At 35.5% G+C, this 25,858-nt stretch overlaps 1 protein-coding gene across 2 annotated transcripts in view; it reads right to left on the reverse strand.

The window, feature by feature from the left end:
• The window catches only part of NFAT (nuclear factor of activated T cells 3), a 317,259-nt gene that overhangs the window by 115,266 nt on the left and 176,135 nt on the right, over positions 1–25,858 (reverse strand). For both annotated transcript variants that reach the window (XM_090396732.1, XM_090396722.1), the window contains exon 8: positions 14,180–14,312. In XM_090396732.1, coding sequence (XP_090252858.1) covers positions 14,180–14,312 — 133 coding nt within the window. The remainder of the gene's footprint in view (positions 1–14,179; positions 14,313–25,858) is intronic.

Here is a 25,858-nt window from a genome sequence, read left to right on the forward strand (position 1 = left end):
AGGATAGACAGGAAGATTCATTAACTTCAGAAAACACAAGAAATGCATTTGCTATCATCACGTGCAATTCCGTGATGATATTTTACTTAATTGAAAAAAGAAATCAATATTGATTTTCAGTTCATGATTCTATTACATAGGTAAGGAAATAAAACAGCCAGTTTTTTCTCGAGGACAAAACTTTGAAATCAGGAATTAATTCCTATTATGATGATGATGGCTGTGCTATGACCATTTCTCACTTTCTGCCAGAAAGCACCAAGTAAAAGATCAGCTGACTTTTATATAAAAGTTTTATGCTATCTTGTCCGATACTTTTATCTTCGCAAATATCTTAAGCAGAAGCAGCACTACCTTGGCTGTGTTGAACAATTAGCTATAAATTTGATGGGTGGGCGAGCATGCATGAATGAATTTGATACATTTCTTTCCTGAGTGCAAACAACTACAGGTATAATTTGCAGTTTCCTGAGACAAACTTATAATAATTATTATTATTTATTTATCATTATTATTTTAATCTATGGGACATTCAAGGTAAGTGGGCAAAAGAATTCATGTTTGGTCACAAAAAAGAATTATGTTGAAAGACTAATCGAACCATCTAGTAGCTGGTTCCCTGCGAAGTTTCAGAATAGCTGGAACTTGAGGGAATTGTCTCAGCTGCCATTAGCACAGATCTTGGTGGTAGAAGCAAATACTCAAGTGAGAACCTTGAGGACTGAGGTGGAGAAGGCGTCAATCTCCAGGATAGGAGAAATCCTGGAGATTGACCACTTTGGGGCCAAGTGCAGTAACGCAACTGAACTCGGAGAAGTCGAAGGGAGTCCCAGGGAGAGTTGTCTTTTCTTTGTAAGGGTTTGGCTCCCTGGAATCGACTTGTCTGGAGATAGGGATGCCTATCCTTGTAAAGAACCGCACCTCCTACAGCATCCAGAGCACTCCCGCTGGTCTTTGAAAATCCAAGGTGAACACCCTCTAGTCGATAGAGTAATGTAGGAAAGAGAAGTCAGCAAGACGGATCTGTAACCTTGGGAAAAGGATTGGCTCTGCGGACCAGACTGGTCGTGCTGGGGTATACAAAGCAGGTATGAGACTGGGTGAAACTGGACCAGTGTAGTGGCATGCTAGATGGCCCGTTTGGCACGACTGTTTTGGCTGGCAACTAACAGCCGACTCAGAACTGGCACAAATCAGGGAAATCTGATTGTCTAATTAAAACAAAACAATTTGATGGTCTGTTGAGAGGTCTTGCTGCCAATGTGCTTTCTGGCCAGTGGTTTGAATGTTTAAGTGAAAGAATATCAATCATGGTCAGGGTATACGTGGATGTAAACATGATCCTCAATGAGGTGGACATTATGATAGATGTGTTGTTTACAGCCCTTGTTCAGGCAGTTCTTTAAGACTATGTTTGAAAACCTTCATGAAAGGCCAGGTCTGGCACACCTCTTTGAGGTACCTATAGAGAGAATGCCAAGTATTACTCTTAGAAACGTGGGAACTTGTCACTCCACCCAAGCACCTACACTTTGAGCTATCATAGGTTTTGGCTAATGTCCATTGTTAGTTTCTCGAGGAGGTAGTGTACTCCATTCAACTCTAAACCCTGCCCCAGCACAGCAGTTGTTGGGAACCCTCTTGTCTGATTCTCTAGAAATGGATGTCTTGTTAGATTGGGTTGATGGAATTGATGGGACAAACCTGCCACTAATGAGTCACTCTGAAATATAAATATGAAAAAATACGATCCTTGTTTAGAAGTAGGTGGGTTCATAGCTGTTAGTATTAAGATAGATTAAGTTAGCTGTAAATTAGTATGTAAGGTAGGTTAGAAAAAAGATCATGATCATGTGTTTGGTCAAATAATAAAGGATACAGAAAAGGTGCAAGTTCAACTGGCCGAATCCTCGGCAGCCCTGACCTGGTGTTAGCAAGGTGTCGAACTCCATCGCTACCTTTATGGCTAAAAGTAATAATAACAGAGGCCATAGTTGGTTAGATGAATGGCCATGTCATGCTTCATGTGCATCTCAAACTGAATGCCTCGAAGTCAAAATCCTGCCTAGCCAGTGCAACGATACCATTCATGCCTCACGCGCTGAAAGGCATTGCTATCTGGAGTTGCTTCCATACTGTTATGTTGTGATCGCTCTGGCAATGAGGCCACTAGAATGGAAGCATCAAGGCAGCCATTGAGATTATGTGGCTACTGCTTCCTATGCCACACCATTTGGGAGTATCGTGTAGGCACCAAATCATCTGCAAATGACCAAGGTACTCGTCTGGATGTCGTGCTAAGAAGAGCAGCCACTATACTGCGATCTATTGAGACTCATCCTCTGACCACTGACAATTCTGATTCTGGTTTGAATTTGATATAGCATAGCAGGAATGGAAGAAATTAATCAAAACACATGTGAAAAATTACACAATTAGCAGATTGTGTAATTTTTAGAAGATAAACTATCTGTATACAACAGAGATCTGAGAACTTATCGCCATCCTAGTTGACTGAGTGGTTAGTGCCCACTCTCCAACCAAGAGGTCACAGGTTCAAATCTGGCTGTGAGCATGGATGGCTGTGATTGTCTTTAGGTGGGAGATAAATTATCTCACCCAGTGTAAGACCACAACCCTGCTTATTGGAAGCCTGAAGTAGCTCGAAAAAAATATTCCCTGTTTGGTATCTAAAGAAGGGTTTCTGGATTATGTAAAAATAAATAAGAAAAATTATAAAAAATATATATATAATTGATAAAATAAATGGCAAAAAAAAAAATCCTTAGCCCACCCATGATACAACAATGTACTACAGATTTCTAACAACCTTTCACGGGTGAAAACTACAAAAAATAAAATAAAATAAAATAAAATATGATTGATGACTAGAGACAGATATGAGTACTGTCTGAGAGTGAACACATGTCATCAATGGCAGAACTGTATTAAAAATGAAGATATTAGGAAGGAACTTAATAGCACGAGGGTGGTCTGAAAAGTTCTCGGCCTTGACCATAGATGGCAACACCGTCAACAAGATTTTTTTTCTGCGTGGTACATCTATCATGTAGTTTGTTTTAAGTAGTTTGTTTATTACAGCTGTCTGAAGCAAAAGTGTTGTCTGTATCTCTTGAAATAAATAAAATTGAGTATTGTGCGGTTATAAAATTCGTTGTAAAACATGGTTTAATGCCAAAAGAAATTCATAAAAGTTTATGGGCACTCTTCTCCTTCATTTTCGACAATTAAGAAATGGGCCGCCGAGTTTAAATGGTCATAACAGCCTTGAAGATGATCTATGTGAAGGACATCCAAAAAGTGTAACACCAGAAATCATTGATGACTGGCGAGTCAAAGTGCATGAAATTGCTGAGACTATAAGCATTTCAAAAGAATGTGTAGGATATATTTCATCATCATCATCATCATCAAATTCCTGCCATGTACCCTCAAGGGGTGTACAGGATATGATAGTACTACATGAAAAAAATTACATCATTATTAATTTCCTATCTACAATTTTCCTCCAAATCAGTCTGTTACTTGTCAACACTCCAATATTATCAGCTCTTATATTTCTATCGTCTAAATATCGTCCAAAATATAGAATGATGGTAGGATATATTTTGCATGAAGAATTGCAAATGAAAAAGCTTTGCACAAGATGGGTGCCATGCTTGCTCACAGCAGATCAAAAATGCACTCGCATGAAAATCTCTGAACAGTGCTTGGAGTGTTTTAACAAGAATAAAACTGATTTTGTGCATTGATTTATTACTATGGATGAGACTTGGATTCACCATTACACACCAGAATCTAAACAGTAGTCAAAACAGTGGATAGCTGCCAGTTGTTCAGTGCCAAAGAAGACAAAGTAAGTTTTCCATCAGGCAGGAAAGGTCATTGCATCAGTGTTTTGGGGTGATAAAGGCATTTTGTTTATTAATTATCTTCAAAAGGGTAAAACAATAACCTGGGAATATTATTCTGTTCTTTTAACCAGACTAGACGAAAAAATTTATGAGAAAAGATCTGGTTTGAAGAAGAAAAAAATCATCTTTCATCAGGACAGTGCACCTGCCCACAAAGGTGTTTTGGCAATGGGAAAATTAAGGGATATCTCTCTTCCCAAAACTAAAACTCTTCTCTGCTGGTAAGCATTTTTCTTCAAATCAAGAGGTGATTGCAGCTGTAGAGGGGGTAGTATTTTGCAGATCTTACTGAGAACCACTACAGGGATTGGATAATGGCGCTGGAGCATCGCTGGAATAAATGTATTAGTCTTAAGGGAGATTATGTTGAAAAATAAAAATTACTTTGAAATCATAAATTCATTTTTTCATTGTTAGGCTGAGAACTTTTCAGACCACCCTTGTATAAACATTCAGGAATGAACAAGTTGGCCATACCACCATAGATTAGTAACATTAATTTTGTTAGTAAGGAATTCAACATCATGTCGAATCCTTTCTATTAGGAATTAATTAATTAAAGATATTAAACTTCATTTTTAACATGATCTGTCAGTGATGCCATATGTACACTCTCCTAATTTTTCTCAGGACTCTCCTACCTGTGGTATCTAGTCTTTTGATCAAATTTATAAACCAACTCAGATCCATAAGTCAAAACTGATTTGAACACAACACTGTCTTGAATACTGCTAGTGTTGGCTAATTTCTCTCTTCATCCTTATAAATTTATTCAACTGGCTTCCTACCATACCAGCTTTGCTTATTCTATTGTTAATTTCCATATTTAGTTTGCTATTTTCAATGACAACTGTGCCTAAATAGTTAATGTATTTTACTTGTTCTGTAGGTTCTTCCTGAGAATGCAGTTGAAATTTTCATTGTGCCTGCCTATTTTCATAAATTTGGTCTTTTTAATTGCTTATTCATATAAAATTTGTTGGAGTAGTTATTCAGTTTAACTAAGAATCCTGGAGACTATGGATTTTTCCTCCTTCACCCTATATTTCTTCAACATATGAAAAGCAGAAAAGCTTATAACAAACAAGTCCTGTGTGTGTGTGTGAGTAAGGTCAGGAGTAGAGTAATCTATTCATTGATATTCTTCTTAAACTGTAAACAGTCATTTACAGTTTAAGAAGAAATTTCATTTCTTCTGCTCCAGAAATGAGGCAGAAGGAATGAAAGATGACTGGGAGTAGCAAATTTGGTGAGTATGCCTTTCCAGCTGTTATTCGAGTACATCTGGCAGAAATGGGAGGCAAAATGGATGCAAGTTCTGCTGAACGATGGCCATTGAAATATCTGTAGAAGAGACACAATGCAGAAACTGGTATTCTACAGAAAAGTGGACAAACAGAGTCTGTAAGAAAAGTGTCATTAATCAACCAGGCTGCCCTTTTCTGTACAGCATCAAGAATTTTTAAGTTGGTCTTTGGTGGACTACCTCACACATGAGAGAGCAGTATTCTGATGTTGGGCAGGTTTGGGATTTATACAGAATAAATAACTGTTCAGCAGATAAGTACTCTTTTGAATGGAAAAGAATGCCAAGTTTTATGGAAGCTGACAATCCTATAGAAGTGATATGATATTGACAGGAACAGTTTGGAGTAAGAGTCAGTCCAAGAAGAGAGATTTAGTCTGGACTGTTAAGCTGAGCATTATCAAAAGTAAGTGGAAAAGATTTGAGGTATTTTTTTTTATGAGAAAACAAGCAAATCTGCATTGACTAGGTTGCTTTCATCCAAATCAAGGATACTGTGAAGATCAGTCTTCAAGCTTATTACAGATGAGCATAAAGCACTGCAATGCTTGTCATATGAGTAGGACGAGTAGAGTGTGCTATCATCAGCAAAACCATGAACATGGTTTGCAGTCAATGAGAGCAGATCATTTATATAAATCAGGAAGAGGATGGACAAAATGACCATGCCCTGAGATACACTGGCAGTGACAGGAAAAGCTGAGGAGAGAACAGCATCCACCATAACACAGAGATCGATCTGATAGAAAACTGGTGATCCATTTACACAAGGACAAAGGCAGTCCAAACGATGTTAACTTATTGAAAAACTCTAAACTCTTGATGCCAGACTTTATGAAAAGCCCTGGAGATTTTAAGAGAAATAGTACAGATGTCTCCAAACTTTTCCATGGAATGGACCCAAATGTGTGCAACATAGGTCAGGAGATCTCCTGTGTATCTAGATTGTCAAAATCCATACTGGTGGTCACTAATTAAGTAGCAGTTCTCAGTGTTCAATTTGACTGTTGATAACTTTCTCTATTTAGACAAAACTGATATGAGAGCAATAGGTTGATAGCTTGATGTTAAACATTTATCTCCATTTAAAATGAACACTTTCATGATCAACAAATCAAATTGCAAAATAAAGTCATAGACAGAGTGGAGAGCTGTCTATGACTTTATTTTGCAATTTGATTTGTTGATCATGTTGATGAAAGTGTTCATTTTTTTTCATTGACTTTGTTTTGTCATGGTAGATTTGTAATCCTGTTATTCTATGATGCAAATTTATTTCATCCAACATTATTTCTATTTCATACAGTTGATGAGTTACTGGAACCACATCATCAGCAAACAGGAGTATTTTAAGATTCTCTCCATCTATATTTAAACCTTCATACAAATTTAAGTATGAATTCCACTATTCCACCAGCAATGACTTAAGGTAATGAGACATGGAACACAACAAAAGGAAGAAAAAACTGATAACCCAAATGACAAGAAAGAAGAGTGTTATTACACTCTTTATTATAAGGAAAGATCATATAAGATGCACTGAAATAAGGAAAAAATCTGAATTCAAGGATGTGGTAGAAGCTTTACAACAGCAACAACAAAGTGAGCAGGACATATAGAATGCATGTGAAAGACAATAGATGGACTTCAAGAATAACAGACTGGTATTCTTGAAGGTATCCCAGACACATAAAAAGAAAACCTGATAGACCACCTAGGATACTGGCTAAGATATAGAAAGTTAGCATCTTTGCTACCCACAGTCATGGAGAAACTAAGACTGTGAACACAGATCTACCATGGAAATCATGGATTCTTACCAAGGTTTTTCATGATTTTTTTGTGGGTATGACTCCTACCTGCAAAAGGTTCTTCTTTTTTTTTTTTTTTTTTTGTAAACTTATAGTATATTTGTACCATGGATAAGTTAAGAAAGTTTTTGATACTTTAATTTTATTTTAATTTTTTGTTTATTTTTTTTTTTACATAGTCTGGAAAACCTGTTATAGAGACCAAACATGGAACTTTTCTTTTTCAAGCCATTTCAGACTTCCAATAAGCTGGGCAGTTGTCTTATACCAGACAATGAAATTCATCTCTGCCTGAAGACATTCACAAACATCCATGCCCATGGTAAGATTTGAACCCACAGCCTATTAGATGGAAAGAGGATACGCTCTCATACAGAAGCAGTTAATGTTAGTAATGACTAGTCCACATTCTGAACAGAAATTCAGCAGATACTTAACATCATTATTAGTTCTGCCCTTTTCTCCAAATTTTCCCAAAACATTTCTATATAACTACTGGGATTCATTTCCTACTCTGCTGCTCAGATATCCAACAAGGACCAGCTTTTACATTTTCTTCAGATCAGCTTTCTCAAATGACTTGAAAAATTTCTCTACTTCTCCTTAGAACCTTCTGTGGGATCATAGGTATAAATAGTTTCACTGTCCAATTCCCAATTTTGAAGTTTGTCCACATAACTCTACTTGAAACTGCCTTCCACTCAAGAAGTTTCTCTTCACATCTGGTGTTGAATGGCATCATTGCTGCCCAAATACAAAAACTTATTTTTATTATTTAGCAGGATCCTACCTGTTTAAGACTACGTCCAAGTGGTACTTCTCTAGTTCTGCTAGTGCAACTTTTTTTCCATTGACACTGTTGTATGATGATGGAACCTATCTCTCATTCTGCTGACAGTGAGTTTGTTCCAGTAGCTTACCTTTTACTGTTTGCCTTAATTTACCGATGAAAACAACAGGGGATTTCTTTAACTGAGCGCCACTCCAGACAGCAAGAACTTTCATAATGTTTTACCATTATGTTTGTTTGTAGGTTAAGCCAATATAGTATACTATTTCATTGACTAACTCTCAAAAATGCAAGCCCATCCTCATCACTCAATAACCCGTGGATACCTACTAATCGGTGCACCATGTTAAGGTGGGGATTTGACACTAGGTTAGAAGTCATAGTCTGTTTCCTGCATTCCTTAAAGTTCATGCACAGTTATCTAGTCCTGACATGAAGTGACTCAATATATATATATATATATAATATATACAAAACATATAATGTTTTGATAAGAAAATTTTAATTTAATTTTCATGAATGTGCTGAAAACTAAATGTTAAATTCAAATGTATGTTATATGAAGCACCAAATACACAGGCCTGGGAAAAGATATTTTAAAGAGTCCAAAACAGGATTAATGAAAGGATATAAAAAAATAAACACAATGGTGCAATATAACAGGGTTAAATCAACAACAGACCACAGGAATAGTTTGTTATATTAAATAGATTGATTGCTCAAGTGAATTTCTTTTAGTATAGTAAGCATATGAGGATTTGGATAGAAACTTTTCAGCAGTGTGTTATAGTGAGGTTTTATCTTATAATAATGGCGTTTGTTGGCTATAGTGAGAACTAATTATATTCATCATCATCATCATCATCAAATTCCTGCCATGTACCCTCAAGGGGTGTACAGGATATGACAGTACTACATGAAAAAATTACATCATTACTAACTTCCTATCTACAATTTTCCTCCAAATCAGTCTGTTACTTGTCAAGACTCCAACATTATCAGATCTTATATTTCTATCGTCTAAGGCACTTTGTACCGTATCAATCCACCTATATCTTGGTCTTCCTCTGGGTCGTTTTCCTGCCAACCTGGCAGAGAACACTTGTTTTGCTAATCTTTCCTCTCCCATTCTATTTAAGTGACCATACCATCTGAGATTAGCTCTGCTAACGCATTCCTGGATGCTGACAATGTCAAGTTCTTTCCTAATATCCTCATTTTTAATATGATATTGCCATTGATGCCATCTGTTCACGCCTCTAATCTTTCTCAGGACTCTCATATCTGCGGTCTCTAGTCTTTGGTCAAGTGTTTTACTTCTGACCCAGCTCTCAGATCCATAAGTTAAAATTGGTTTGAACACAGTCTTGTATACAGCTAATTTAGTGTTCCGACTAATTTCTTTCTTATTCCATATGAATTTATTCAATTGACTTCCCACGATACCAGCTTTGCTGATTCTGTTGTCTATTTCTATATTTAGTTTACCATCTTCAGTAAAAATTGTGCCTAAGTAGCTGAAATGTTTTACTTGTTCCACAGGTTCTCCATTCACAACACAGTTGACATTTTCAATGATTCTGCCTATTTTCATTGTCTTGGTCTTTTTATTGCTGACCTTCATACCATATCTATTGCAACAGCTATTCAATTTAGTCAGAGAATCTTGCAGACTTGTAGCGGATTTATTTACAAGTATAACATCATCCGCATAAAGCAAAGAGCTGACATTAACATCTCCAATTTTGATATCAGGTTTAATACCACATTCCTTCATAATGTGATCCATATAGATAATGAATAACAGAGGGGATAATATACATCCTTGTCTCACACCAGATTTTACATTAAACCATCTTCCTGTACTTCCTTCAATTCTAACTGCTGACTCACAACTCAAATAAAGACTAAGTATTGCTTGATATAATGCCCCATTGACACCATATAACTGGCGTATTGAATAGCTTCTCTCTTGGCACCTTGTCATATGCCTTTTCCAAATCGACAAAACTTAAATACAGATCTTTGTTATATTCCCATGCTTTCTCGACTATTTGTCGTAAAGTGAAAATCTGATCCTGACAGCCTCTATTTGGCCTGAATCCAGCTTGTTCTTCACCAAGCTTTTCTTCCACAATTCTTCTCAACCGTTTCTCAAGTATACTTGCATAGATCTTGCCAGGAACACTCAGTAGGGAAATACCTCTGTAATTCTCACATTCAGTTTTATTTCCCTTTTTATATATGGGTACTATGAGAGCTCTACTCCAATCATCGGGAATTCGTCCCTCTGTCCAGGCTTTCTGAACTATGCAGTGCAGCCACTGTAAGACTCTTATACCACCATACTTCAGCATTTCTGGTCGAATATCATCTACTCCTGCTGCCTTTCCACATTTCAAGCCTTTGATGGCTTTTTCTACTTCAGGAATGGATATGTATTCCTGACTGCATGCCTGGTCAGTGTTTTTTATCACTGTGCTGTCATCACTGCTTGTTTCATTTAGCAGTTTTTCAAAGTAATTACTCCATACTTCAAGGATATCTTTTTCTCCTGTTTTCATTTCACCTTTATCATCTCTAATTCCTTTTACAGCACTCTTTCCTCCATTCCTAAGCTTCTTCAACAACCTCCAGAATATTTTGCCACCTTCTTGATATTTATTTTCTATATTCTTGCCAAAGTCCTCCCATGACTTTTGTTTAGCTAGTTTTACACACTGTTTAGCTTTCTTACATTTGTCTCTGTATTCTGTAAGAGTAAAAGCTGACTTATTTGTCAGGAACTTTTGATATGCTTTCTTCTTTTCCTTCACTGCCTCTTTAACTTCCTGTGTCCACCAGGGAGTTCTGATTTTTTTATCTTTGCACACAACTTCACCACATGCCTCTCTGGCAGAATCAATCAATGTTTCCTTCAGAGTTTGCCACTGAATCTCCAAGGTTTGATTCCTGTTCTCAAACTCTTTCATTTTCTTTTCAATAATATTTCTGTATTTTAGTCTACAGTTTACATCTGAGAGCTGCTCAACTTTTATTCGCTTTAAAACTTTCTTACATGTTATTCTTTTCAATATGAAATTCAATTTTATCCTGCTCAAGACTAAATAGTGATCACTTCCAATTTCAAATCCTCTGTACACTCTGGTGTCCTGCACCAGGGAGAAAACATCACTATCAACAATAACATAGTCAATGAGACTTTTCTTATTCCTAGCCTCTTCTCTCCATGTGAATTTGTGCACATTTTTATGTTGGAACATGGTGTTAGTAATAACCAGTCCATGTCCTGAGCAGAAATCCAACAGATATTTGCCATTATTATTAGCTTTGCTCTTTTCTCCAAATTTTCCCAAAATATTTTTGTATGTCTCACAATCATTTCCTACTCTGCTATTTAGATCTCCTACAAGGACCAACTTTTCCTTTTTCATTGTGTCAGTTGCTTTTTCTAAAGCCTCAAAAAATTCCTCCACTTCTACCTTAGTAGAACCTTCTGTGGGACCATAGGCACAAATAAGTCTCATTGTCCAGTTCCCCATTCTCATATTTGCCCACATTACTCTACTTGAGACTGACTGCCATTCAAGAAGATTAGCCTCGTATTTTGTGTTGAATACTATGGCTACTCCTTCTTTTCCTTGATTGTTATTGCCTGAATATAACATTTTGTATTTATTGCTCAGAAAGATCTCACCAGTTTTGGTCTTTTTTGTTTCAGTCACCCCTATTATGTCGATCTGGTACTTATCTAATTCCTCAGCTAGCTCCATTTCTTTGCCATTCAGGCTTCTTACGTTGATAGTACCGATCTTTAACTCTGGTGATGTTGAGTTGGGGTTTGTTTTCAGATTTGTTCCAGTAGCTGACTTTTCGCTGTTCGCCCTGGTTCCCTGGCGAAAACAACGGGGGCCTTGTTTAACCGGGCGACGCCCCAGCCGGCATGAAATTTTGTCATGTTGTACCATCATTTTTCATTTTGGTTTAACCAATAAGAATACAATTTGGTCGGCTAAATCCCAAATTGTCAGCCCATCCTCGTTCGTTCAGTATCAAAGTAGATACCCAACAGGGTGCACCACGAGAAGGTGAGGATTGGACATTAGGTCAGAAGCCCTGGTCGGTTCTCCGCATTCCTTTAAAGGCTATGTGGAGGTCTCCTCTCAGTTATACAGCTTTGACCCTTAAGCACCCCTATAATATAATAATTACTCCATAGGGCTAATTATATTCAATATCCTAAAATCCCCCCCCCCATTATTTTAGAAAAGCTACTTTTTTTCTCCCCCCCCCCACTTATCTATTCAACTGGCATTTATTGTGCAACTTGGAAATTAGTTCATTTCTGTTTATGCAAAAGAAACTATGGATATAAGGTGAGCATATCATGTCCATGTTGTGTAGGTATGTATGTGCTCGCTCTCTGGCTGGTTTTATCTTCATGAGAAATTTTAGTGAGAAAATAAATTAACATCTGGTAAAGGTATGCGACTGGTTATTTTGCACCAGTTGTATACAAAACTAATGAAACTGTGTTCAATCAAGTGTAGAAGCAACTTTTTGTAAATAACAAGCCGCAATTAAGGTTTAGTCATTTAATTTCATAGAAACTGCAAAATTCCAATATTCAGATTGTAGGAATCTGAATGTAAGAATCGAATGATAAATTAGGATTTTGTAATAGATTACTAAATTATTTATATAATGTACGTTAATGTGAGAACATCAGTAGTTCAGTCAGTATAGACGAAGCCCTTTGTTCGGAAATACCTGGGTTCGATTCCCGTCAGTGACTTGAGGACTTTATCTGGTCTCTTTCAACTAAAGGTGAGTTAGCTGGTCTCATACAGAGGTAGGGATTTTTTTTCACATGGAAACTGGGATTTTTCATCCCCCCCCCAGAACAGGCAAACTGGCCCTGTGAACACATGCTTCTACAGACATAGGACACCTCCAGAAATAAGGAGTAATCAACCTATTCCACAGGATTTCAGTTCCAAATACCTACATGGTAAAATGTGTAGGTCTATGTGTGAGTGTAAATTAGGATAGGATGTTAATGCGAGAAAACTGTCAATTGGAAATGTAATGAAATGTGTTGAACTTAACAGCTAGATAACTCTAGAATATTCATCAACAATATGATGAATTTTGTTACCCTTGCAGGATGAATAATACTATTCACTTAATTTGAGCACAAGACTCAAAATTTAATGGCTTATCTGGGAGGGGGGGGGGGGAATTGATTTAATGTATAGTGAAAATCATATATTCCTTAAAACCATTTCCATGTTGTCTATAAATAATTTTGAGAATGGAGAATGCGCTATCTGTAATTTAAAACCAAAATATAAATGAAATATTATTAAGGGCAATGAAATTATTCCTTTTTTTTTTTTTTTTTTTTTAAGACAATAGTAAACAAAGTAGCAGGGCATGTATGTGAAGACACAATGCAGATCAACATTAATATTTCAAAAAAAATTTCTTAATACTAATAATGAAAATGAATGCACAGTGGAAAGATATTGCCCAGTATTACCAATCCATAAGGTTGGTAACTCTAATAATTCCGAAATTACCATTTAGAGTTCATTTTTCAAAGATAGAATTGACATGAAAACAGACATGGATATTCTTGAAAGGAAAAATATACTAGCTGTTTTAAAGAATCTTCAAATTTAATTACCTAAAGGATTTTAGAATAGAGAATTTATGATGGGACTGAAAATAGTATAAAATTGGAAATAAAGCAGAAAGAGAAGATTCAAAAAGCATATGAAGGTATAAATTTATATAAATTAGGAAAATGGAAGAGCAAGATATAAGAATATAATCCAATAAAATAGTAATTTTTCATCAGGTTAAAGAAGAAAGGAGAAAACTAGTTAAGAAGTTGTGAAGCTTATCTTAAGCTTCACAAAATCATGCTGCAAAATAAACTTCGATTACTAATTTCAAAATTATTAGATTTATTAGTCTTGCAGGATGGAAACACTGAGGAAACTCCATTTCCACTAAGCTTTGCTATTCAATATTAGTATCTAAAAATAAGAGATAATAAATTTGTTTCAGAAATCCTAATTATTATTTCTAAATACTACTTAAATTTAAAGATGAAATTGGATGCATGGACTTCATATTCACAAACAGTTTGTGTTAAATAATATTCTGCTTTGAAATAAATGACTACATGCTTAGCTGGCAGCTGTATTGATACAAATAAGCCACTAAAACATTTGTAGATGTTTTAAATATGTACTACATATACCAGCATTTCATACAGGATTTCAATGACTGGACATCAGGGATATAAAAATCAGAAATTGCAACATACCTGAAAGCAGTGGGGTATAAGTAAAAGGCTGTACTTCACTATCCTTTCCACCACTCCTCACCAATAACTGGATCGAGGAAGGTGTAGTAATCTTCTGATTAAAGTATGGAGGAACAGAACAAAGAAGGTGAGTCTAAAAGATGGAAGAAAAAAAACTAATTATTTCTTAATTTTAGTATTTTAATTAATAAATTATGTAATTACTGTTTGCATTTCCCAGCACTGCTGTTAATTTAGAAATAGATATACCTTATTGGAAATGTAGCCATGGAAAATATATGCATATGTGTCTTCCCAAAAGAAATGAGGGATTGGAATTTTTTTTAGAAGAATAAAAATGAACAAAAAAAAAAAAAAAAAAAAAAAGGAAATTTTGATGCATGCTAAATATCAAGTATGTCAACAGTGCAGTTTCATAATAAAATAATGGTAAGGCTGTTCTTAATGTTTTTAAAAGACTATCATCAAAAATTGACAACAGAATTAATACAGTAGAGCTAAAAAAGTTCAGAATGAACCAGCAAAACAATGATGTTTTTAGCCCAATACTGAAAATTTATAGACTTAAAAATTCACTATATTCAAATACATTTACTAGCAAATGTCAAAGAACTGTCTATTTACTTAATGATGCAAAAGGAAATTACCATCTTAGATGAGAGGATAGCTCCACATAAATTTAATGCAGTACAGAATACGCTATTGAAAAAGCATTCCAAACACTCATTGTGATATATTCAGAATGGAGCATCCTAGCTCATCATTCATATGGAGTGGAGCCAAACCTAATCATTGATCACCAGTTAGAACTGAAAGAAATACAGGAAGATGGTTTGATGTAAAATTAGGAGTAAAATAAGGACGCACATTATCTACACTCTTATTTAATATTCTATATGGATCACATTATGAAGGAAAATTGTATTAGATCTGATACTGGAAATAGGACATGTCAAACTTAGCTTTACACAGATGATGTTGTACTCCTAAACACATCTAGTGCAAGCCTCCAGAATTCTCTAAGTAAATTGAATAACAGCTGTAACAAAGTGGCACAAAAATCAGCAATAAAAACACCAAAACTATGAAAACAAGCAGAAACTTCAGCTGCATTCTGAATGCAGATCGTGCAGAACAAGTGAAATATTTTAGTTATTGAAACACAGTTTTTATTGAAGATGGCAATCTGGAAATAGACAAAAGAATAAAGCAAAGCTGGTATGGCAAGTAGCCAGCTGAATAATTTTAAAGGAACTTCGCATTATTAGCATTGAAGAATGTGTCAGCAGAGCTACTTTCAGGTGGTATGGCCACTTAAATAGACTGTATGAGAAAAGGTTAGCAAAACAGGTATTTGATGCCAAGATGGCAGGAAAGAGACACAGAGGAAAACCAAGGTTTAGGTGAACTGATTTTGTGCTTCTAAGTCAGAAGTGACTTAGAAGCACAAAATGTTAGATATGACAATGTTGGAGTGCTCACAAGTAATAGACTACCAATTATATATTTGGTTTAATCCTTTATCCAAGTGTAAGCAAACAAAGTTTGCGCTTGAAGTATTTTCAGGACTGGGGCAATTCCCCATGTCCACAAGGAGATATGCTTTGCATTATGGGATACTAAGGCATATGATCAGAACTCAGACCACCTTTACCACGAGTTGCCCCACTCCTGAAAATACTTCAGGCACAGTCGACACCTTATTATTAAAATTCTCTGGATTAGAGATAGCTGACGGAAGATTTTTCACTTGGTTATGTTACCAATTATATATTTGGTTTAATCCTTTATCCAAGTGTAAGCAAACAAAGATTGTGCCTGAAGTATTTTCAGGAGTGGGGCAACTCGTGGTAAAGGTGGTCTGAGTTCTGATCATTTGTCTTAATTAAATGCCTGTAGTCTCAGCAATTTCATGCACTTTGACTGGCGGTCAGCAATGATTTCTGGTGTCGTTACAGTTTTTGGACGTCCTTCACATGGATCATTTTCAAGGCTGGTACGGCCACGTTTAAACTTGGCAGCCCATTTCTTAATTGTTGAAAAGGAAGGAGAAGAGTGCCCATAATCTTTTATGAACTTCAAATGAATTTCTTTTGGTGTTAAACCTTCTTTTACAAAGAATTTTATAAATGCACAATACTCAATTTTATCCATTTCAAGGGATACAGACAACACTTTTGCTTCAGACAGCTGTATAAAACAAACTATTTGATAGAATGACTTGCAATTTCACATGGATGCTTATGACAAATGTATCAACTTAGAAAAAAAATAAATCTTGCCATCTATGGTCGAGGCTGAGAACTTTTCAGACCACCAACCTTATATACTTTTTTTTTGCAGCCCTTGCTTTTAAAGGTTATTTATTCATTTAATTCCCATGCAATTCATCTTCTATCTATGGGAATGTAGTCAGATACAGTTTCCTTTAGGACACCCTTTGACTAATCCCTATGCACTATTAATTCTCTTCTACTAAACATTTGTCTTATCTGCTGTCTCAGTCAATTATAATCAGCTGTCTTATAGTTTCCACATATACTCTTTCTTAGCGTTCCTACAGGCATTGCTCCTCTCAAGTTTAAAACTTCTTGATCACTTTCACCAACTGGAGGCATAACGACCAACTCATTTATAAGTAGATTTCTCATGCATTATTTCTAGATTCAATGTTAATTCACCATGATCCTAGTCATGTGCTTTGTTAGATAGTTATCTTTGAGTAATTCTATAAATTAATTTCTCCTCACCTTGCACACTTTCTCTGCCTTCCGGTCTATATTCTCAATAATGACAGTCCTCTTATATCCATAAGATTCATCTATCTATGCAGTTTATAATCCTCTTGTTCTGTACATTTTGTCATGTTAACTACCACCTGCTGGCCTGGTTGGCCGAATGGTTAGCATGTCCGCTCTCCAGCCAAGAGGCTGCGGGTTCGAATCCTGCCGAGGGCATGGATGTTTGTGATTGTCCTACAAACTTTGTGTGGAAAGGGAATCTGCAACCCTACCACTTATTCTAGCAGAAGACATCATTGTCAAAACCATGTGAGGTACAGCAGTGGCCATACGGCATCTACAGATGTCAAATGTGGGAGAAAAAAAAAAAAAACTACTACCTCAAACTCATTTCTTGAATTATTCATACGACAACATCACTATCTATTTCCCTATTGGAGATTTCTATTCTGGCTGGAATTAAATCCTCTGCAATCATTAGTAGTACTCTCTCCAACTAATATTCTCTTTCCTCCTTGAAAAATTCTGAATTTGTCACCTCTTCCTGTAACAATATCTTCATCTGTCAGTAGGTCTAGCTAATCCCTATAATTTTTGGTTTCACTACATCTACAAATGCTAACTCCTTCATTCTTGATGCTTCTATTATTGGAATACACACATAAATGACTAATAAGCTGATGAAATGAATTTTGAAACAGATCCCACCCCTATTTACACAGTAAGCACTTTTCTTTAAAGTAGCAGAAATCATAAACAGTTTCTACCAATCAGTTCAATGCATGTCCCCATGCTTTCATGCAAATACTGTGACATATTTCTCTAATAATTTGCATTCACTCTTTCATACATATCTAGTTTCTCTAACAATTCATGTTCACTCTCTTAATGATTCCTCCAAGTGCCCAATATCAAATCATTTAGGTGCAATCCACCTTTCATGTACAAATCCTAAAGCCACTTCATGCCAGCAAAGGTTGGTCGATTGGTAAAGCCTCTGCTACTAATGGCTCACGAAAAAAGTTAAGCAAGTTTGAGTGTGGTTAGTAGCTGGAAGGAGTTAATCGTTCGATGCTGTTGGCACACTCTCTCTTGATGAGTCTTTGGACTCCCTGGAGGTGTCACATAATAATAATATCCACATGCATACATACTGCAAACCATCTCCTATTCAATATATTTACTGAGTCTTTTGCAACCGCAGCTCTCTTCATGAGCTTGCTTCTGTCATACCCTAACAAAAGATTCAAAATCCTCAATACTTTTTTCACCTCACTCAAAACTCTTTCATATCCTCTCTCCCACACTGTACTTTTTTGATTTCAAGTTATACATTTCTCCTTTCAGTCATTCATTCTAACCAAAACAATCATATCATTCACTCATTCTTGTTTCAATTATGTCAGGAATCTTCATGTTCAGAAATAAATTAAAGATACCAAGAAATTATATACTTGGTTTAATCCTTTATCCAAGTGTAAGCAAACAAAGTTGTGCCTGAAATTTGCCTTAACTCCCACTAAAGAGACCTCAATAAAGATCGAAACCGCTCTGGTAGCAATCCTTCCCACCCATAAAGATATGTGCTTTGCATTATGGGATACTAAGGCAAGTGATGTGAAGTTATTAGTTTCTATATATGAGCTGCCCCAGTCCTGAAAATACTTCTGCTGCAAACTTTGTTTGCTTACATGTGGACTAAGGATTAAACCAAGTACACTCAGGTCTCTTTTTATGCGGATCTTTTTTATGCAGATTTGAAGTTATGCAGTGCATAACTTCAAAACTTATGTATAGTATGCTCACAGATACAAGACCTTTCGACACTTTTGCGCATGTCAACAGAAGAAGAATCCATTCCAATAATAAGGTAATCCAGTGTTTCCCAAACTTTTCCTATGACAGAACACTTCACAAATCCTGAAATTTTCATGGAACACCCTGGTTATTTTGTAATGTATTATTTAATAAATAATTGTTAATTTAACGATTTTATTAATTAATAATTGATCATTAATTATTAATTAATTAAACATAAACATCATTAAATTAATTTGTGCTGATTTTCACTGACATATCCCATTCTGATCACCAAAATTTATAATATTATTATAAGTGCTTTATAAGAGTGAATGCAGACTTTTTCTCCTATGTGCTGATAGTTTTCCCCTCCTATTGTACGTCCTGGAGATTGCTTTGTAGGCTGAAGGTGGATGAATCACTATCTGTTGCATCACAAACACCTTCAATAAGAGATTTCTTAACACCAAAATTAAACAAAGTCCATTGTCTCTTATTCATATTAAAATTTAAATCTGTAGGCCTATTATTTTTAAAAAAATCACGGCACTATGGTTTCGAAACAAGCACTTTCACCCTACAATATGAACTTGTGAAGAAAGTATTTAGTATTACTAGATCTGAGAATCGGATACAGACTACCTTGATCTTCAATTGCAGTGGAAAAAATTTCTTTATACTTTCTTGCTGATTGGTGACTAACATTTGCAACACAGATGTTATTTTGTTCAGTTTTGAGAACAGAGGATATGCCGCACATTGTTGTAATCGGCTTGCAGGCAATTTTTATGACTGGTCATAAACAGCGGTATTCCTTTTCCCAAATGTTGAAAGGTTTCAATGTGTGAAAATTAACGATAATTCATGAATACTTCCACGTTTAAAAATACATGGCTTGGTCACTAACATTTGCTACACAGATGTTATTTAGATGTTCTGGGTCTGAGCTTTTCAACATATTCACGAATATTATTCTCCTCAGAATATTTCCACTATAACATATTTATTCATGAAAAATGCTTAGAAAACCAAAATGACAAATTCCAGGAGAAAACTTCTTGTGGAACACTTATTCACCTTCTGCAGAATACAGTTTGTGAAACTCTGGTGTAATCAATCTGAATTGTGGAATGAGTCGTTTATTATTACATGGTGGAAAATTAACTTCTCTTTTATGATCATTGTAGTTTTTAAAGTGGTAACTATTTTGCTTGTATAACAGTTGGAAAATTTTACCTATAAAGCACGTGATTTCACGTGTTGTAGACCAATTCGTTCATCGCCGTTGTATATAATGAACAGCGTGTTGTAGCACATTCTGTCATAATGTGATAACATGTAAGCAGTGAGTGTTCGTGAAGTTTGATTTTGCATGTGAGTAGGTGTTTGTCTTTTTATTATCGAAAGTCAAAATTTTGCTAATTGTTATTTTAAAGATTTAATTTTGCCCAATGGAGAAAAAAAAGCACCAAAGAAAAGCAATTTCTTTGGAAATGAAAATTGCAATTTTAGATCGCTTAGCAAAAGGAGAGGGATCTACGGTGATTGGTAAACATTTTAATTTAGGCAAATCTACTATAAGAAACAATTAAAAAGAACGAAGTTGCAATAAGAAAATTTGTCATTTCTGGCACAAAACTAAGTGCCAAATTATCATCGTACTCAAGAGATGCTTTACTAGAAAACACGAAATGAGCGCTCGTAATTTGGATTGAAGAATTAACTCAAAGAAGAATTCCTATAAGTGGTTATTTAATTAAACAAAAAGCTCTTCCGTTATTATGAACAAATGAAGCAATTAAAGCCATCTACTTCTGCTTCCCAGGCTGATAAAGAATTTTTGTCTAGCAAAGGATGGTTAACCAGGTTTTTAAAAAGGAATGCGCTTCATAATGTGAAGATTACATGTGAGGTTGCAGCAGCAGATGAAGAAGCAGCCAAAAAGTTTCAAGAGAAGTTAGCCAAAATTATTGAAGATGGTGGATATTGTCCTGATCAAGTGATTAATGCTGATAAAACAGGATTGTTTGCGAAGAAAATGCCTAGTTGAACTTACATTGCAAAGTCTGAGAAAATAGCAAGTGGGTTTAAAGCAAGCAAAGATCAAGTAACGTTGTTACTTTGTAACAATGCATCAGGAGATCGAATGTCGAAACCCATCCTAGTAAATCGATTTCTAAGACCACGTGCTCTAAAAGGCAAAGATCTAAAACAGCTGCCGGTACATTGGATGGCTAATACAAAGGCCTGGACAACAACTGCTGTATTTACTAAATGGTTCAATAATTGCTTTGTACCAGAAGTGGAAACATATATCAAGCAAAAAGCTCTCGATTTTAAAGTTTTATTAATTGTTGGCAATGCACCAAGACATCTGCATTTAGAATATCCAAATGTGCAGGTAGTGTTTTTTCCACCCAATGCAACAAGCATTATTCAGCCATTAGATCAAGGCATAATTGCTACTTTTAAAAAATATTATGTTAAGCACACTTTTCAATTTATATTGGACAAACTAGAAAATGAATCATTAACAGTAACTGATGTTTGGAAAAAATTTTCTATTTTGGACTGCTTAAATCATGTTGCATCTGCTATCGCTGAAATAAGACCACAAACTTTAAATACTTGCTGGAAAGCAGCTTGGCCTGGATGTGTTGCAAACAGTGCAACCATACAAACATCTACATTATCAGCTGAAATCATTACTTTGGTGTCCACACAGTTAGCCTAGTGGCTTTGCACTTTGCAACCACATGCCTGGGGAAGGGGTGTCCTAGGTTTGATTTCCGTGAACGACGTGAGGAGCTTATGAATCTTTCTCAGCCATAGCCAAGTTAGCCGGTCTTGGGCGTGGACAGCAGGGGGTTTTCCGCCAGTTTATCTGGTGTTTTTCATCCCGCAAGCAGGCAAACTGGTCTGAGGACACACGGATTACAGTCAGGAATACTGACCCAGCAATAGGTCTGATTCGTCGGCCTATGCTGGTTCCGGAGCCTGGATAAAATTTGGGGGGACTAGATGGTACTGTGAACTCCCGTAAAAAGGGAGAATGCAGTATCATCGCACGAAATTTATATTTTATTACTTTGGCACATTTAGCCAGAACGATGTAGACGAATTGCTTGTGGATAATGCCTTAAGTGATGATGATATTATTGGATATCAATTAACTTCAGATATCGTCAAAGATCCAGAAAACGATAGTGAAGCGGAAGAAAAACCTGGCCCCCTCACTGCAAATATAATTCGAGAAGGTCTTGAACTGTGCAATCAATTGGAAAATCATTGTCTTGTTAATGACACAAATTCTGAATGAGCTTTTAAATTCCAACGTGAGCTGAAGAACTGTATGTCTGGATATCGTGAGCTGTATAAAATATTAGTGAAATCATCATCGCAAAGTTTAATCACTGATTACATTGTCAGAAGAAAAAAATCAGCACAGAACGAGGGCAAAGCTAATTCTGTTTGTGAAGAACTGTTGCCCTTACTATACAGATCTGATGTACTATCTCTTCTGGTGATGAAAGCGAGTTTACACCAGTTTGCAAACGTTGCCAAATATTGCCTAATAGCGATGATAATTCTGATGACAAAATGTAAAAAAAAAAAAAAAAAAAAAATGGTACTTTTCAATAAAATTAAATGAATAAAGCTTTAAAACGAACTCGGGCATTCTTATTTTCCTGAATTTTCATAAACTTTTTTATGCGATTTTAAGTTTATTTTAATTCATTGCTTCGGTTTTATGCGGTTTTAGAAAATTATGGAACGTATCCCTAATTTTTCAACGTCACTTAGGTCTTTTTTGTGCGATTTTTTGTGGAACGTATCTACTGCATAAAAAGAAACCCGATTGTATATAATTTGTAGTATAACCAAGTGTAAAAACTTCCAACAACTTTCTCTAATTCATGTTCAAAAAACCTGCTTTAGTTTCTCACTCATCCTGTACATCTGATTCATGGGATTGCTATAACATCATATCTTTATTATTAGTATTTTATTTATTCATTTTTTGGCTGTGTATTTTCTTTACATTTTGCTTACTTCTTCATGTGGTTCATCTCCTTTCTGCTATATGCCAAGTCCTTTTCTAGTCTTCAATTCTCATGTAATATTATGCAGCATTCATCAAATGCTTGAAATTTTGAATATTGTGCTGAATTAATTTTTCCCTATTTCTTTCATATATGCTCTCTCTCTCTCACACACATACCAATAATGTCATCTTGCATTCTAAGAGCTTCATTCCAGCTCAAGATGAATCAGTACCTGCCATGTCATCTCACTGGCTCTCTGATTTGAATTTAACATACAAACCTCATTCTGCCTTATTATTGTATCTTTCTGTCAAATTCTAGTACCACTGTCTCCCATTTTCATAAGCTATTTACATTTGTTAATGCCTGCTTTCTGCAATGCTGCAATCAATTTTTTAGTACAACTCAAAAAAAAAACTCACCACCTCCAATGTTATATCTTAGACACTTTATCAATATGCATAAATAACAAACAATTAACTATAGTCACAATTAAAACAGATCCAGATTTATGGTTTAAATGGGATATTATACTGAGCAATATGTACAACAGTGCATACTCATGTAACACAAGAATACACACAAACCTCTCCACACTGATTCATCTATAATGATCACACTGAGAAGGAAAGTGACACTTAACCTGATACCAAAATAGAAGTTCATTGCAACTTTTTACACCTAAACCTCTTTTTACGCGATAGATACGTTTCTAAAAATTATGCATAAATAGAATTCATGTAAAAAGAACTACTGACTCCATTAGAAAAAGTGAAGATTGGTTCCAAACCTGAAATATAAGCAAAATAATGAAAAACAAACAAACATTAAATTCGTTAGGATCATAAGATTTTTATTTATATTTCATGGAGAACACACATACATATAATGAATTTTAATAACTTTAAAAAAACATATTCATTTCAGTTGTTTGTTAAGGATTCTTTAAAAAAATTATGTTATTCACTATCAGTTTCTGACAATAAATAAATGCGAAAGCTTTCATTTTCGTGAGACTATAATATCACTAGAACTACTAGATATGGTATTATCGTCATCGACTTCCGCCTCAACTTGTGGAATTCTTCTTGTCATGTCTTGAACAAAAGTGCCACTGGTTGTTTCAGTAGTTTTAGACATGAACACAGTTATTAATGGTTGTGTTGATACTTTAGATAAGTCGCGATATAATTCTCTGTATGAAAACTTTAATAACTTAAGCTCACTTGAAAACTTCCCAGCACGTTCTTCATTTGGATCATGTCGAGCAAAATAATTGCCTAAATTACTGGCCAGTTTAAGACCTACTTTAATAATATCAGCAGTAAAAGTAGGATTATCTTGATCATTATCATTAACTTCTTCGTTTCAGAAGTCTCAGAAACAATCTTCTCCACTATTTCGTCTTCGCTTAAGAGGTTTATCAATTAACAATTCTTCGATATCTGCCGATGTAAGATCATCGAATCCTTCTCCACCAATTTCACATGCCAAACTTATTATACTGGGGAATTATGCAGTATGATTGAAGGGAACAGAAGCATTCTCTTTAACACATGCAGGCCAAATAGCTTTCCAGCATGCATTCATAGTTTTTGGTCTCAATTCAGATAACGATAATCGAACCTGATCAATATAATCCATAATTGAAAATTTTTTCCGATTATGGATTGTATTGGGGGAAAATTGAAGGAAAGCGACCAAGAGGAAGAAGACGACTAACGATGCTTGATGATATAATGGGAACAAGAAGATATCAGGAAATGAAGGAGGAAGCAAGAGACAGAGGAAATTGGAGGAAGAGAATCCACTGAATTATACCATTGGACCTGTCAAGAGACAGAACACTAATGATGATGATGATGGATTGTATTCATCCAAAACTGACATTGTTTCATCATCATTTAGCTTGTTCAAAACATACTGAAATGTTCATCTGACATAATATGTTTTAAAAGTCGCAATTATACCCTGATCTAGAGGTTGTAGCAATGATATGGTATTGGGCAGTAGAAAAAAAATTGCACATTTGGGTGTTCTATGGCAGGATGACTGGGTGCATTATCAAGAATCAAAAGCACTTGAAATTCGAGACCCCTGTAATTCAAATAGTGTCTAACTTCTGGCACAAACTGTTTGGGGAACCACTCAGTGAAAATATCAATGGTCACCCAAGCTTTTTTTTTGCCCATCCAATGAACTGGCAATTTTTGAAAATCTATGCCTTTCATTGGCCGTGTTTTTAATGATCAATTTATGAGCAGTAGTGTTAATATCCAATCTCCTAAAGCATTCGAACAAAATAGGAGTGTTATGCAATCCTTTACTGCTTTGAACCCACCAACAGTTTTTTGCATTTTTGATACATAAGTTCTGTTTGGCATTTTTTTCCATAAAAGGTCAGTTTCATCCATATTTCAAACTTGTTCATGAGTGTAACCTCCATCTTCAATTATTTTAGCAAGTTTTTGTGGAAATGCTTTAGCAGCTGTTTCACCTTTAATTTTTATATTATGAAGAGCATGTCTTTTAATAAACTTAGCCAGCCAACCATTGCTTGCATGAAATTCATATTTTTTCCTCGATTGAGATGAAGTATCTGGCTGCAGTTTTTTAATCTGTTCATAAAATCTCAATCATTAAAGCTTTTTCGGCCTTTTCTAGAACAACATCTCTTGTGTATGATGATAATTTCGCACTCGATTTTGTACCAGAACATACCGCTTTTCTAATAGCCTCTTCATTTTTCTTTATAGATCTGACAGTTGATTCACGGACTCCAAAATGCTTACCCGCAGCCGTAGCAGCTTCCCCAGTTTAAAGACGATCTAAAATTTGAATTTTTATATCCAAGGAAACGGCTTTCCTTTTTTTTTTTTTTTTTGTTTGGTTATCGGCAACATCATGTGAGGGCTGGATTAAAATCTTCGGTTAACCACCTTACCGGCCATTAAAGATCAAATACGCACCCTCAAAAGCTTCGTATCCATCATAAATTTCAATGTAATATCAATGGTATTACAATTTTAATATGCACTTCACATCCATGGAAACGTGGACGCATATATACATCCTGGCCGGTAGCGTGGTTA

Source organism: Typopeltis vanoorti, chromosome 1 (assembly GCF_054136105.1).
Source record: "Typopeltis vanoorti isolate ZY-2024b chromosome 1, IOZ_Tvanoo_1.0, whole genome shotgun sequence".
In the NCBI taxonomy this organism is placed as follows: Eukaryota; Metazoa; Arthropoda; class Arachnida; order Uropygi; family Thelyphonidae; genus Typopeltis; species Typopeltis vanoorti.